The sequence below is a fragment of the Melanaphis sacchari genome, unplaced genomic scaffold (assembly GCF_002803265.2).
Source record: "Melanaphis sacchari strain LSU unplaced genomic scaffold, SCAv2.0 Contig1_pilon_pilon, whole genome shotgun sequence".
Classification (NCBI taxonomy): Eukaryota; Metazoa; Arthropoda; class Insecta; order Hemiptera; family Aphididae; genus Melanaphis; species Melanaphis sacchari.
This window is the reverse complement of record NW_020270976.1, coordinates 7,228,618-7,242,929: the sequence shown is the minus strand read 5'-3', so window position 1 is coordinate 7,242,929 and position 14,312 is coordinate 7,228,618. Positions and strand designations below refer to the sequence as shown.

The 14,312-nt window shown below is 24.0% G+C and overlaps 1 protein-coding gene across 2 annotated transcripts; it reads right to left on the bottom strand.

The window, feature by feature from the left end:
• Nucleotides 1-1,049: 1,049 nt before the first annotated feature.
• Nucleotides 1,050-11,277, bottom strand: LOC112593285. Of its 2 annotated transcripts, none has more exons than XM_025337650.1 (6): nt 11,067-11,277; nt 10,544-10,646; nt 2,892-2,959; nt 2,176-2,356; nt 1,841-2,106; nt 1,050-1,766 (listed from the first exon to the last, which is right to left on the bottom strand). In XM_025337650.1, the coding sequence occupies exons 2-6, from the start codon at nt 10,601-10,603 to the stop codon at nt 1,115-1,117; spliced, it is 1,227 nt and encodes a 408-aa protein (XP_025193435.1). In that variant the 5' UTR covers nt 10,604-10,646; nt 11,067-11,277; the 3' UTR covers nt 1,050-1,114. The 2 variants fall into 2 exon arrangements, with proteins under 2 accessions (XP_025193435.1, XP_025193436.1); XM_025337651.1 differs by lacking the exon at nt 11,067-11,277 and adding an exon at nt 10,734-11,042.
• Nucleotides 11,278-14,312: the final 3,035 nt, after the last annotated feature.

The window sequence follows — 14,312 nt, the reverse complement described above, 5'->3', positions numbered from 1 at the left end:
TCATTATTTTTTATTTTATCTTGTCTAAGCAATAAACATCTAATATCTATATGTAAAATGCAATCACGCCTATACTAGGTTTGATCAATTATGATGAAAAAATAATAGTTTATTTGTAAATAATATAGACTATATATTTTTATTAATATCATTGTTTAAAGAGAAAAACATTAAAGTGTATTTAACATAAAACATAAAATTTTATTTTACTGTATACCTTATGTTTATCAGAAACAAAATCAAATATGAACAATATATGTAATTATTAATAACTAATATAATATTTATATATATTTCATTCAATCTTTCACATAAATCTACAATAAGCAATAATTCTATGTTAAGTGACATTACATATTTAAATGTTTTCTGTATGACAAATCACATTAATTAGTATCATACATATAGGTGTAATTAAAAGGGGCTTAGCCCCCTTCCTAAATTCAGAAAAAGCTTTTCACGAGATGGTACATGTCTACCCCTAGGAAGGCTACAGCCTCCCCAAAAAAATCTTACCACCCTACGCCTATGATCATACACTTATTAATCAATAATAATTATATATATATATATATATATATAAAAAAAAATTAAAATAGAATTATTTTATGTTAAAAATTAAAAAAAAAAAAAAAATAACTTGAAAAACATTTAATTTTTTTTCACGTATATCATTTGTGATATTGATGAGACATTAGTACATAATGTTGGTTCAAAAATGAAATACAAAAAAAGTTTGAAATTTATCAACATCACATATTTGTAACTCAGTCTTTGCCGGGTCAAAAATTTAATTATCATCATCATTCATCATCAAAAAGTATTCATTAATAATAATGTGAATAAAAAATAATATATCCTAATAATAATCACACTTAATTTATTGAGCTTCTAAACATAATAAATCCATAAAAACTTAAATATTAACACAAAATAGGTTTATAAAAAGAAGAAATTATATTTTTTGTCAGTGTTAAAAAACTATGATTATTTGAAATAAATGCTCCAAAAAAAAAAAAAAAATTGTATTAAACTAAGTGGGAAGAAAATAAATTCTATGATGTTTTATTTTCTGTTAAATCACAGATTAGCTTATAATAAGTGTATAGAGTTGTTATTTATCATCTCTATAGTTAGAGAGTCTTCTAGATGATAATAATGGCGATTGAGAAGGAGACCCATGGGTTTCATCAATGTCTTCATAGTTTTTATCTCTTCCAAAATCCAATCGTATTTGAACTGGATTTGTAGTATCAGGCACGTCATTTTTAGATTTTGATTCTTCAATTTGAATGTTAACATTTTTGTTGTCAAACTCGTTTTCGTTAGGTACGGTTTCATTTTGTCCAAATTTGATTACTATTTCTGCCGTTTTAATTTGCAATTTTAAAAAAGATGGATCTGACTGATTGCTTTGACATACAGCTGCTTGATTACATTCACCTTCAGGATTTTCTCCTTGAGTTTTTCCTATCTGTATATGCCATGAGGTTCCAGTATCACTTGAAATTGGTTTTTCAACATCTTCTTGTTCTCGATTGTCAACCTCTTGAAATCTTATGGGATTATCTTCATTATTGAAAAATATATGAACATTACGTACACCTTTGAGATCAATACTGGTTTCATCGTTTTGTTCAATAGGTGGTTTAAAAGGCACAATTGATGCAACTGCATTAGTTTCAACTGAACTACTCTCAGCAACATCAATAAGTATAGTTTGATTTTTACGTGGTTTTTCTGGAGCATTTTGTACATATATTACCCTTAAATAGAATTTAATGATAAATACATTTGGAAATATATATTTAAAATACAAATATTTTTATTAATAAATTACCTATTATATGCTTTCCATCTTTGGCAAAGCATAAAATATGACTTGCACTGTATGTACATGAAAACAACACCACCTGTAAAGCCAATGCCCACAACTATAAGTTTTGTCCAAAATGGCCAGTCCAACTGTCCACGTTCAACTTCCTCTAATGTCCGATCCATAAGGACATAGAGTGACCAACAAACACACGTCATGGCAATTATATGAAACAGCATTGCACACACCAACTTTTTACGCTCCATGCCAGACATTTCTAAATGCTCCCACTAAAAATAAAAATTTAAGATATGTATAACCATAATTCAATTAAATAAATTAAGATAAAACAAATTTACTTGACTAAAAGGTTTGGTTCTGGTTTGCATAATAAATTGAAATTTGCAAAGTTCACAGCATCTTATATTTGATGATTTAATCCATTGTTGTAAACACAATTGGTGCACGAATCGTAACGAACCAGCACAATAACATGGTGCTATTAAAGGTGTGTCAATGTCGCCTTCACAATGACATATTCTAAAAAAAACCATGATCAAAATTTAAGCATGGATGCAATTGTTTTTGTTTTTCTTAAACAATTTATACTTTTAAAGTTTTTGTTTTTATGCAATATTGGAGGTATAGTTTATTTTAAATGTTGACCGATTTGTAAGAATGTCTCTAAATTTATTTGATAGGTAACAGTATAAACTATGATAATTATTAAAATTACCAGTATGTAGTATTATTAATTTCAATTTATATACTACTACCACATTAATATTGAGTTGCTTAATAAACTGATTAACTTAATAGTTCACTTAAATATAATAAACCAATCATACTTAAAGGATCATTACTTAACTACTGAATAATTTAATGTTTAGTAATTATTTATGCAAGTTATTATAACTAGTAATAACAATAATTTGGGAGGCACAGAAAAATTAAGCAATCTTTATTTTGAAATACAACTTTTATCGAAAAAGATCACCGAGTTAAAGATTACCTATATAACATAATATATAATTACATTTTATGAATAAATAAAAAGTAACTTTTGAATATATACCTGCAAATATCAAAATTCATGGAAGAAAAACTTGTGTTTCTAGAAAATCCATCATCATTTTTCATCTTCTGAAACAAAAAATTAATAAAATGATTTAACTATATAGATCAAACCGACTAGATATGAATTTAAGTCATAACTTATAGAAAATAATGGTACTAGTTTGTTATTTCCTCACCATCCATAATAATAAATACATTATATAAATATAAAATATAATGTTATGTGGTATAAATAAATAATTTAATATTTCAACAAAAATAATATACCATTACTATTAGGTCAAAATAACATCACAGTACATTTTTGTTAGTCATTATTTTAATATTATTTGCTATTATTTCATATATTGTTAAAATATGAATTTAAAAGATTTATTAACACAAGTGTCTGATATAAATGTCAAAATTCAATTTTTCTAGTCCAAAAATATTATAAAAATGGTCACAATATTTTTTTTAAATGGTAGTGATGGCGATGTTAACAAAGGGTTTGTCGTAAATAAAAATTATTATAATTAATAATTGACTTAATGATTCGATGTTACCAATAAATAGTATTGTATATTTTTTATGTTCTTAGGCTTAAGAATTTACTTTAGGACATGTTGCTAGTATGAATTAGATATTGAAAAAAATGTGATTATTTATGAGAAGTTTATGTTAGGCATATAGAGAGCAACAATAATCAATTAGGTGGTCTAAAACGTAATAGTTTAAGTAGATGAAAAGTCTATTTGTATGCTGAAAAATAATGTAGGACGTATATTATCTCAACAATGGATGAGGAGGTAAATGCCGTAAAATTAAGGTGTGTGCCAAATCGATCAGAAATAACATTGATATCTATCTTTAACCAATACATATTATATTATTAAACATGATTCTATAATAATAATAATTATTATTATTATCATTTATATATTATTAAAAAAAAACCTACATATTTAATAAATATTATATTGTTAGATGAACTCACTATTTTATATTTACACAATATATTAATTATTATGGATGGCAGGGAAGTAACAAACCTGAGTGGCAGGGCTATAAAGTTTTCACTCACTCTGGGTGATACTATAATCTATAACAAACCTGTACCAAAACAATTAAATGAATTACAATTTTTTTATATATTATAATATGTATATGGAACATAAAATATGAGAACTTATATTTAATATTTATATTATGTATTTTATATGTAATAAAAAAAAATATACTGTATACTAGCAGTCATCAATAAAGCAAAAAAAAAAAAAAAAATGGGTAGCAAGGTATCACTTTATTGTACAGTAGGTGTTGAGAGGGTTACTATAATGAATGTATAAAATTTGAATCCAATGATAAATCATTATATGCGTAAAATGATTCTGAGCAGAGATAGTTGTTAGCCTATATTATTCAGTATATTTTATGATATAGCTATTTAAGTAATTTATTTTACTGTTAGTATTATGGTGGTTTGATAAAATTTTTGCCAAAAATATTACATTTATTATATTATACAATATGCTAATTCCCCTCTTTGGAAAAAAAAAAAATCCCATTGGCTTTGATATGAATATCAAAACTAAAACTAAATATATGTAATATACTAAATAACATTATTTGTAACTTTAATTTGAAATTATTTATTATGTTTATAGTTAATAAGTACCAATATTCATAAAGATTATTTGTAAACTAAGATAACCTTGGGCCTCTACACGAGTTTTTCTCAGTGAGGCTAAGTAATTTTTTTAATATTAATTTTAATTAATTAATAAATATTATATCATATAATCTTATCATAAAACAGCATGAATAGGTTCATAGTATAAATAAGTAATAGCTTAAAATTAATCTACATATTTTGACAATGTCATTGTGTATAGTAAAATGCATAATACACCTATTTAAATGATTTAATTTTAAACTTTACCTTCAAATGTCTATAAAAAAATTTTGTTCGTATATTTTTAAGATTTTTGGTTTTAGTACAACTGCTTAAACAACCTATCTTGCATTAAATTTTTAAGTCTTAACTATAAAAATTGAACATTTTATAAATTATTACTATAATAAAATTTGAACATTTTAATATTAAAGCTTATTAAAAATTATAATGGCTATATTTTTTTGATATTTTTTAATTGACATATATGCAACTTATGAGAAATCTTGTATTAAGTTTTCAAGAATTTTTACTTAACAAATAATTTATAATATAAATATAAAAAAAATTTTTCTTATATCTATAAGTATTTTCAAAAAAAAAACAAAATAGTTTAAAAATGTTTAAATGTATACAAATTGCTAATTTAAACATTTTATGAAAATTTCCAAGTATCTTTGATTATTTTTTTTTTAGAATTATATCAAAAAATTTCGTAAATTAGTTTTGCGTAAAATTAAATTTTTTTTTCTTAATTTTGTTTTTTTCTGATAACTAAAAAAATACATTAAAATTTTAATCTTTCAAAATTACAAACTCGATACAATTTTGTATCAGAAACTACCCTTAAAAAAGTTATTGATTGAAGTATTTTTCTAATTATTTATCATCTATAAAAAAAAAAAAATATACATCATTGTAAAATCAATATATTCACCACTTCACTGAGAATCTGAACTTGATTATTATAAAAGACATAATATACCACATTTTAAATAGAAATAGACGTTTTTAAGCAATTTAAACCCACATTAAAAAAGAAGTATGTATAAATAAATACATTCATTAAGTAATATAATATCTTGAAAAACAATTCAAAAATATCTTTAATATATTAATCATATTTATTACCATAATAGTGGAAAACCCCATGGAAAACTTTATACTTTGTGAAATAATATTATAATTTTAAATGATGTATAGACTTATTAATAGTATATTATAGTAATAAAAATTAAAAAAAAATAATAAATATTACACCACAAATTATTATATTTTATTCATAATAAAAATGAAGTCATTACTTATGCAATTATTGGTTTGTACACATTAAAATTTTTATGATGGATTATGCAAGCTTTCAAGACAAAAATGTAGAATTATAAACAATATTTAAAAAAAATACTGATTAATGACTTAACATATTATAGAATAATAAATCATTAACCTGATAAATAATTGAAACACTAACTTGTGGGTTATTATTTTTTAACACTAAATGCAGCTCTAAGTTATCTATACAGTTTATACAAAATAATATTCTAATGAAAATCGAATTGACGATAAAAAAAAACTTTAGTGTGAAAAATAATAAATTATTTAGGATAAGTATAAACAAAAATATAATATTGCACATAACTAATATCATATAACATATGATTAATAAATAGGCAAAGAAAGAAAATATGCGTCAATTATAAAATGTTATAATGTAGGCTACATTATGTAGCTAATAAATAAATCATAATAAGTATATATCATAAAGATAATCAGTTATCAATAAACACTTATTAATTAATAAATGTGTTGTATATAATAACTAGATATTTATTGAGTTATCACATAAATGTAGAAATTAAATAAGATAAAAATGGTAAAAATTTCAATGAGAGAATCAAAAACAGAAAATGTACATTAAACATATATATATATTTATATAAAAACAATAGTAAATAATAATATTACAAGTTTATCTACATATTTAGTAATAAAATATAGACAGTTATTAGTAAAATGTGACAAAAAGGTTGTTTTAATAGTTTTATATAGAAAAATGATGTAAAGATTAAAACCTAAAGGCAAGATCTAAAGTATTACGTCCAAACTTTTTCAGTACACATCAAGACATCTTTTTCCTTTTTAGTTTGAGCAAATCGCCAATCATAGAAATGAATAAAATATACTATTTTGACCTAAAAACTTGGCAATGAGTCATTTTTTTCTAAGACCGTTGCGAGCCATAAGTTGGAAATCGCTGGTTTAAATTAATAATAATATACAGTTAATGTTATATGTATATAAAATATATGTTATAATAAAATTTATAATTAAAAATGATCAGTTTATTTTATTATTATTATTATTATTTAATAAAAATTTTAATTGTTACTTTATTTATGTAAATTTAAAAGGTTCTTTTTTTTTTTTTTTTGAGTTAAGTAATAGATTATATGAGATTAGGTATAAAAGTACATAATTAATATACTAATATTAATGCAAACTAACTCAATGAAAAAAAATTAAAATTATTGGTTTATTTAAATATATATTATTAACATACCTATATTTTACAATATTTTTTTTCTATTTTAGAAAGAAATAATTTTATATAATTTATTTTTAAAATAACTTTACTTTTTAAATTAGCAGTATAATATACAAAGAAAGAATATTGTAATACAAAATATTAAATCAATACAGAGTTAAACATGTTTTTAAAATTATTTCTTGTTTAGATAAGAGGAAATGGCTGAGAGAGTAATACTACCACATAGTTTATTACTTCCCACATACATTTTATTAATCATAGAAAGAGATCAAGATAGTTTAACACTACATTTTTATACATCAAATTTTCATTCAAATGTCTTTTTTCAGAATAAATAAGTATCTAAAAAGTTAGAAAATGTGATTTGTGAAAAATAAGATGAACATTTGCTTAAAATGAACCACCTAATAATTTTACTATTAGATAATATATAATCAAGTATTATGAAAAAGAAAACAAGTTTTTATCAACGAAATTTAAATATATTTAATTTTTGTAGTAAATAATAGCATTCATTCTGGTAGATGTATATAACTATGGATTACATAAAATATGTAAGTAATAATTTTTATACTATAGATGAGTTTTTGTTATTCATATTTTTTCTATCCTTTATTATTTTGGTCTTTATTTATCATAGAAATTAGAAATATGACTTTTACTAAATAAATATTTTTTTAAAGTTATTTTAACAGAAATTATAATTTTAAATATATAATTCCCAAAGAAAATTTGTTTGTAAATATGGATAAAAATATTATTATGTAAATTAAATAGGAATAATTTTAATGGCTAAAAAATTAATTTATATTTAAAATTGAGTTGTTATCATGTACAATCAATTTTCTTTTAGGTCATAGAGGTTACTGAGCACAAATAAATAATTTAAAAGTATAGGTAATAAATCAAGAATGATAAGGTTGGTTTCAAAGATTTGTTTTTTTTTTTTGACATGCAGTTAAAACTTATTACAAACCTAAGTTTATTAACCTTCAGTTCTTGATAATAAAAAAAATAAATAAAAAAATACTTATGATAAATAACTCAAGAAATTATATATTGTCTTCATGTATAATATACAGGAATACAGAGTGTACATAAATATAAGTTACAATACCTACTATTAAAGTGATTGATTGCAAATTGATATATTTTTAAAATATACTATTAACTTATATTTAAAAACCATTACAAAATATAAAAACTATGTAAAATACCGACATAATAATTTTTTATTACTCCTACATATAGGTGTTCTAAATACAAATATTAATAATTTTTAATTGTAAAAATTTTACTTAACTAATAATATAATTTAAATGGAGAAATATTTCAATGAACAATAAATGTAATAATTTAAAATAAATTCAATGATTTTATGGAGTTCATAATACGATTGTTTGTACTAGTTTAAGTTAAAACCATTCAAGCACTTATTTAATACTAGTAAATACAAGTATATATGCAAACATTGAGAAACTATTGAATAATAATAAAAAAACTATATGCTTACATTTTAATATTCTAATATTCATATTATAAATACTTTATAAAAAAAAGGTGGCGAATGAGAAAATTATGTCATAAATATTTGATCAAGTAATAATTATAGGTAGTAGTATTGCTACTTTGATATAGTGACTGCACAATATCAAAAAAAGTATTAACCAATAAGCAGACATAAAGTCACTTTAATATTTAACTTAGATTAAAGTCATTGTCAATGTTCAGTTATTAATTATTAGTAGAGCTAAGGATACGATGACCTTAATATGACCTAGATATGATTGTATTAGGTACACAAAAAATGAAAAATAAGACAGTATGCAATAGTTATTAACAAAATATGAACTTATGTAATGAAATTTATTTGTTATCAAAAAATGTAATTTGTAAGCTATATTAAAAAGTTTTTTTTTTATTAAAACTGTTATATATTCCTAGTTATATTACTTAATTTAAATTTACCATAGGTAAATTAAAATTAAAATACAAGATAACGTGTCAGTTATTAAATGTAAAATATAAAATTAATATTAGGTATTACTATATGAATTAAATACAAATATTCCTCTTTAAAATTTAATGGATTAAATATTTATATTATTATTAAGTATTATGAATACAAATTATAAACATTCAAAATTAACATTAAACAAGTTATACAAAATATACACATTCAATTGACATATGTAGAAATTTTTTAACTCGATAGATATTATAATATCTATTAGAATCTATACAATAGATATAAGTATGAGGTATGGAATGTTGAATTAATCTGAACCAGAGAAGGGAAGTCACTCAATAAAACATTCCTAAATAAAAAATGTTTTAAGTCCTTTATCTTGCACCAGTTTATTCCCAGGTGGGTTACCCATAATTTGTGAATATAATTGATAAGGTTTTATATAGTTACTTTATCTTTATGATTATTATGAATGAATATTTTGTTTGTAAGTGTTGGTTATGAGAAGAGGAATCAATGGAGATAAGAGTAATTTAAATTCCTTTGAAGTAGGAGATAGGATATGGAGACTATGTGGATTTATATAAACTTGAAATTTTAGGTTTAAGATTGAATTTATAAAATATATAATTTAATTATATATTAGTTAAAATAATACACAACAAACATTCATTTTGTAATTTTTAATTTCTAGGAAACTTTTAGAAGTGTACCTAATAATACAATCATATAATAAACCATTGCTTCAGTTGAAATATATCGCAGAGGTCACTTAATGATTATAAAAAGGAAACTGACAAATTTGAATTATAGTTTTAAATTATGCAACTTTTAGAATACCTTCATTAAAGCCCTAATTATTTAAGAAATAAAATTTCTTACAGAAAAAAAATGCTCTTTAAAACAAAGTTATAAAAATTAGTTTCTTTTAAATTAAATTAAGGTACCTACCTATTTTTATTTAATATTAAGTTTAAATAAATTAGTTGTACTTAAAATATTCAATAATGTTTAATATTAACTGTTAAGAAATTTTTTTTAGTACAAATTATTTTGTTTAAAATACTAAAAAAAATATATAGAATAATTGTAAATTAATATTCTTAGCTTGAAAAATATGGAAGGGAGAGTACAATGCACATAAAAACTAACAATACTGATTATATTTCATTCCAAAAGAGAATACCCAGATTGCCCGACCAGTTTTCATAAGGTACTTTACATCTGTCACTGATGACCTGGTGAATAGGCCACAATAACAAATCGAACAAGTTTGTATTATTGTCTTTTCACTTTAAGCAATATAGGTTAAAACTTAAATTATATTTCAACGCTGCCACAGTTGTCAGTTGTGATATATAGAAAATGAAAATTTTCTTTTAAAACAAAGTGTGGATATGTTAAGAATCACATAATTTGAACAAATCAAATATATATTATTTGTTATTAAAAGAACTAGATTTAAAATAAAATGCTTACTGGATACTGCGAAACGACTTGCACATCTGAAGGGTCAGATATGGGTAATTTTTCTTGCATGACTGGGACGTTAGTTCATTGGTCTTCGATTGATTACTGACTACTGTAAAAAAAAAAATAAAACAATAGTTTGCTGTACAGTGCCAAATGAATAGTAATGAGAAAGAAAAACGTTAAAACTGTGGTGTACATGACTAATAGTGTCCTTCCCGAATGGAATAACAATTAACAACAACGATAGTGGTAATAATAACTAATAATAGTTGCAATTCATAGTACTGACGACGGGCAATACGTTCTCATTCTTATTCCATAAATAATAATATTATTTTCATTAATAGACTATTAAACACCACGACTACTACTACTACTACAACAACAACAACGTATATTCGATATCGCCGAGGATACCGCTGAAAGCACAAAGAACGATGTCGAGTAGCGGCGAGCGAGTGAGAAACTGAGAACGGGAAAAGAAAAACCATTAAATAACGATCAACGGTGCGTACAGAGAGGTACGTACCCGAGTGCGCTGGCCCACATACAAGTCGCAGACACGACGACGTTCAGTCCGGACGACGACCGCAACGCCACGAAGATCGCAATGCTCATGTCTACGTCTTCCGAAAGAGGTTCAACACAATGTGCCGTGTCAGCGCGCTAGCCGAGCGTGTGTGCCGCCGCGGGACAGTTGCAATGCGGTCGCTAGGCGCCGAGGAACAAAGTTCGTGGCGCGCGCACAACACACGCAGCACTGTCGCACAAAGAAATCGTATATCGAACAGGTCTGTTGTACTGGATTTCAGTTACGTATTGCTGTTTCAAAAGATTTGTTTTTGACGTAGTTAAACTTATTACAAACCTAAGTTTATTAACCTTCAGTTCATGATAATAAAAATAAATAAAAATACTTATGATAATAACTCAGAAATTATATTGATATTTCATGTATAATATACAGGAATACAGAGTGTACATAAATATAAGTTACAATACCTACTATTAAAGTGATTAGATTACCGTTGATATATTTTTAAAATATACTATTAATACTTATATTTAAAAGCCATTACAAAATATAAAAGCATGTAAATGCCGACAATAATTTTTATTACTCCTACATATAGGTGTTCTAAATACAAATATTAATAATTTTTAATTGTAAAAGTTTTACTTAACTAATAATATAATTTAAATGAATATTTCAATGAACAATAAATGTAATAATTTAAAATAAATTCAATGATTTTATGAGTTCATAATAAGTTGTTTGTACTAGTTTAAGTTAAAACCGTCAAGCACTTATTAATACTAGTAAATACAAGTATATGTATGCAAACATTGAAACTATTGAATAATAATAAAACTATAATGCTTACATTTTAATATTCTAATATTCATAATATAAATACTTTATAAAAAGGTGTGAATGAGGAAAGAATATGTCTCATAAATATTTGATCAGTAATAATTATAATTAGTAGTATTGCTACTTTGATATAGTGACACAATATCAAAGTATTAACCAATAAGCAGACATATAAAGTCACTTTCAATATTTAGCTTAGATTAAAGTCATTGTCAATGTTCAGTTATTAAGTATATTAGTAGAGCTAGTCACATTGACCTTAATGACCTAGATATGATTGTAGTAGTACACAAAAATGAAAATAAGACAGTATACAATAGTTATTAACAAAATATGAACTTGTAATAAATTCATTTAAACATCAAAAATGTAATTTGTAGCTATATTAAAAAGTTTTTATTAAAACATTATATATTCCTAGTTATTACTTAATTTAAATTTACCATAGGTAAGTAAAATTAAATACAAGATAGCAGTGTCAGTTATTAAATGCAAACTATAAAATTAATATTAATTATTACTATATGAACTAAATACAATCCTTCCTCTTTAAATTTAATGGTTAAATATTTATATTATTATTAAGTATTATGAATACAAATTATAAACATTCAAAATTAACATTAAACAAGTTATACAAAATATACACATTCAATTGACATATGTAGAAATTACCTTCGATAGATATTATAATATCACTGATCTATACAATAGATATAAGTATGAGTATGGAATGGTGAATTAATCTGAACTATAACCAGAGAGGAAGTCATAATAAAACATTCCTAAATAAAATGTTTTAAAGTCTCCGCTATCTTGCACCAGTTTATTCCCAGTGGGTTACCCATAATTTGTGAATATAATTGATAAGGTTTTATATAGTTGCTTATCTTTATGATTATTATGAATGAATATTATTTATGTTTGTAAGTGTTGATTTGAGAAGAATCAATGGAATAAAGTGGATTAGAATTCCTTTGAGTAGGAATAGGAGGAACTATGGGATTTATATAGAAACTTGAATTTTGTAAGATTTATAAAATTATAATTTTATATATTAGTTAAAATAATACACAAAAACATTCATTTATTTTTAATTTCTAGGAAACTTTTAGATGTGCCTAATAATACAATCATATAATAAACCATTGCTTCAGTTGAAATATATCAGAGGTCATTAATGATTTAAAAGGAAACTGACAAATTTAGGATTATAGTTTTAAATTATGCAACTTTTAGAATACCTTCATTAAAGCCTAATTATTTAAAATAAATTTCTTACAGAAAAATGCTCTTTAAAACAAAGTTATAAAATTAGTTTCTTTTAAATTAAATTAAGGTACCTACCTATTTTATTTAATATTAGTTTAAATATAAATTAGTTGTCTTAAAATATTCAATAATGTTTAATATTAACTGTTAAGAAATTTTTAGTACAATTAGTTTAAAATACTAAAAATATATAGAATAATTGTAAATTAATATTCTAGCGAAAAATATGGAAGGAGAGTACAATGCATAAAAACTAACAATACTGATTATATTTCATTCAAAGAGAATACTCCAGATTGCCGACCAGTTTTCATAAGGTCTTTACATCTGTCACTGATGACCTGGTGAATAGGCCACAATAACAAATCAAGACAAGTTTGTATTATTGTCTTTTCACTTTAAGCAATATAGGTTAAACTTAAATTATATTTCACGCTGCCACAGTTGTCAGTTGTGATATATAGAAAATGATTTTCTTTTAAAACAAAGTGTGATATGTTAAGAATCACATAATTTGAACAAATCAAATATATATTATTTGTTATTAAAGAACTAGATTTAAAATAAAATGCTTACTGGATATATGAAAACGACTTGCATGAAGGTCAGATATGGGTAATTTTCGCGACTGGGTTAGTTCATTGGTCTTCGATTGATTACTGACTACTGTAAAAATAAAACAATAGTTTTTGTACGAGTGCCAAATGAATAATAGTGAAAGAAAACGTTAAAACAGTGGTGTGCAATTAATAGTGTCGCTTCGATGGAATAACAGATAACAACAACGATAGTGGTAATAATAACTAATATGTTTGCAATTCATAGTACTGACGACGGGCAATACGTTCTCATTCTTATACTAATAATAATATTATTTTCTTAATATTAACACCATACTACTACTACTACAACAACAACAACGTATTCGATATCGCCGAGGATACCGCTGCACAAGAACGATGTCGAGTAGCGAGCGAAGTGAACAGGAACGGGCGGGCATCGCTGGGCGCGCCATCGTTCGGTCGAACAGCTGGCGCCGATCCCGCCATGCTGTATGCCATGCCTGGTCGCCGTGCGCTATCGTCGTTCGTCTGAACAGGACGGGGAAAGGCGAAAGACGGCATAACA

Excerpts from the sequence above, each read along its gene's own strand:
- LOC112593285 (XM_025337650.1), bottom strand. The coding sequence starts at position 10,603 with ATGCAAGAAAAATTACCCATATCTGACCCTTCAGATGTGCAAGTCGTT. Across the intron at positions 2,960-10,543 it reads AAGTCGTTTCGCAGTATCCA|AAGATGAAAAATGATGATGG; the intron begins GTAAGCATTTTA and ends TTTTTGTTTCAG. Across the intron at positions 1,767-1,840 it reads AGATGGAAAGCATATAATAG|GGTAATATATGTACAAAATG; the intron begins GTAATTTATTAA and ends ATTCTATTTAAG.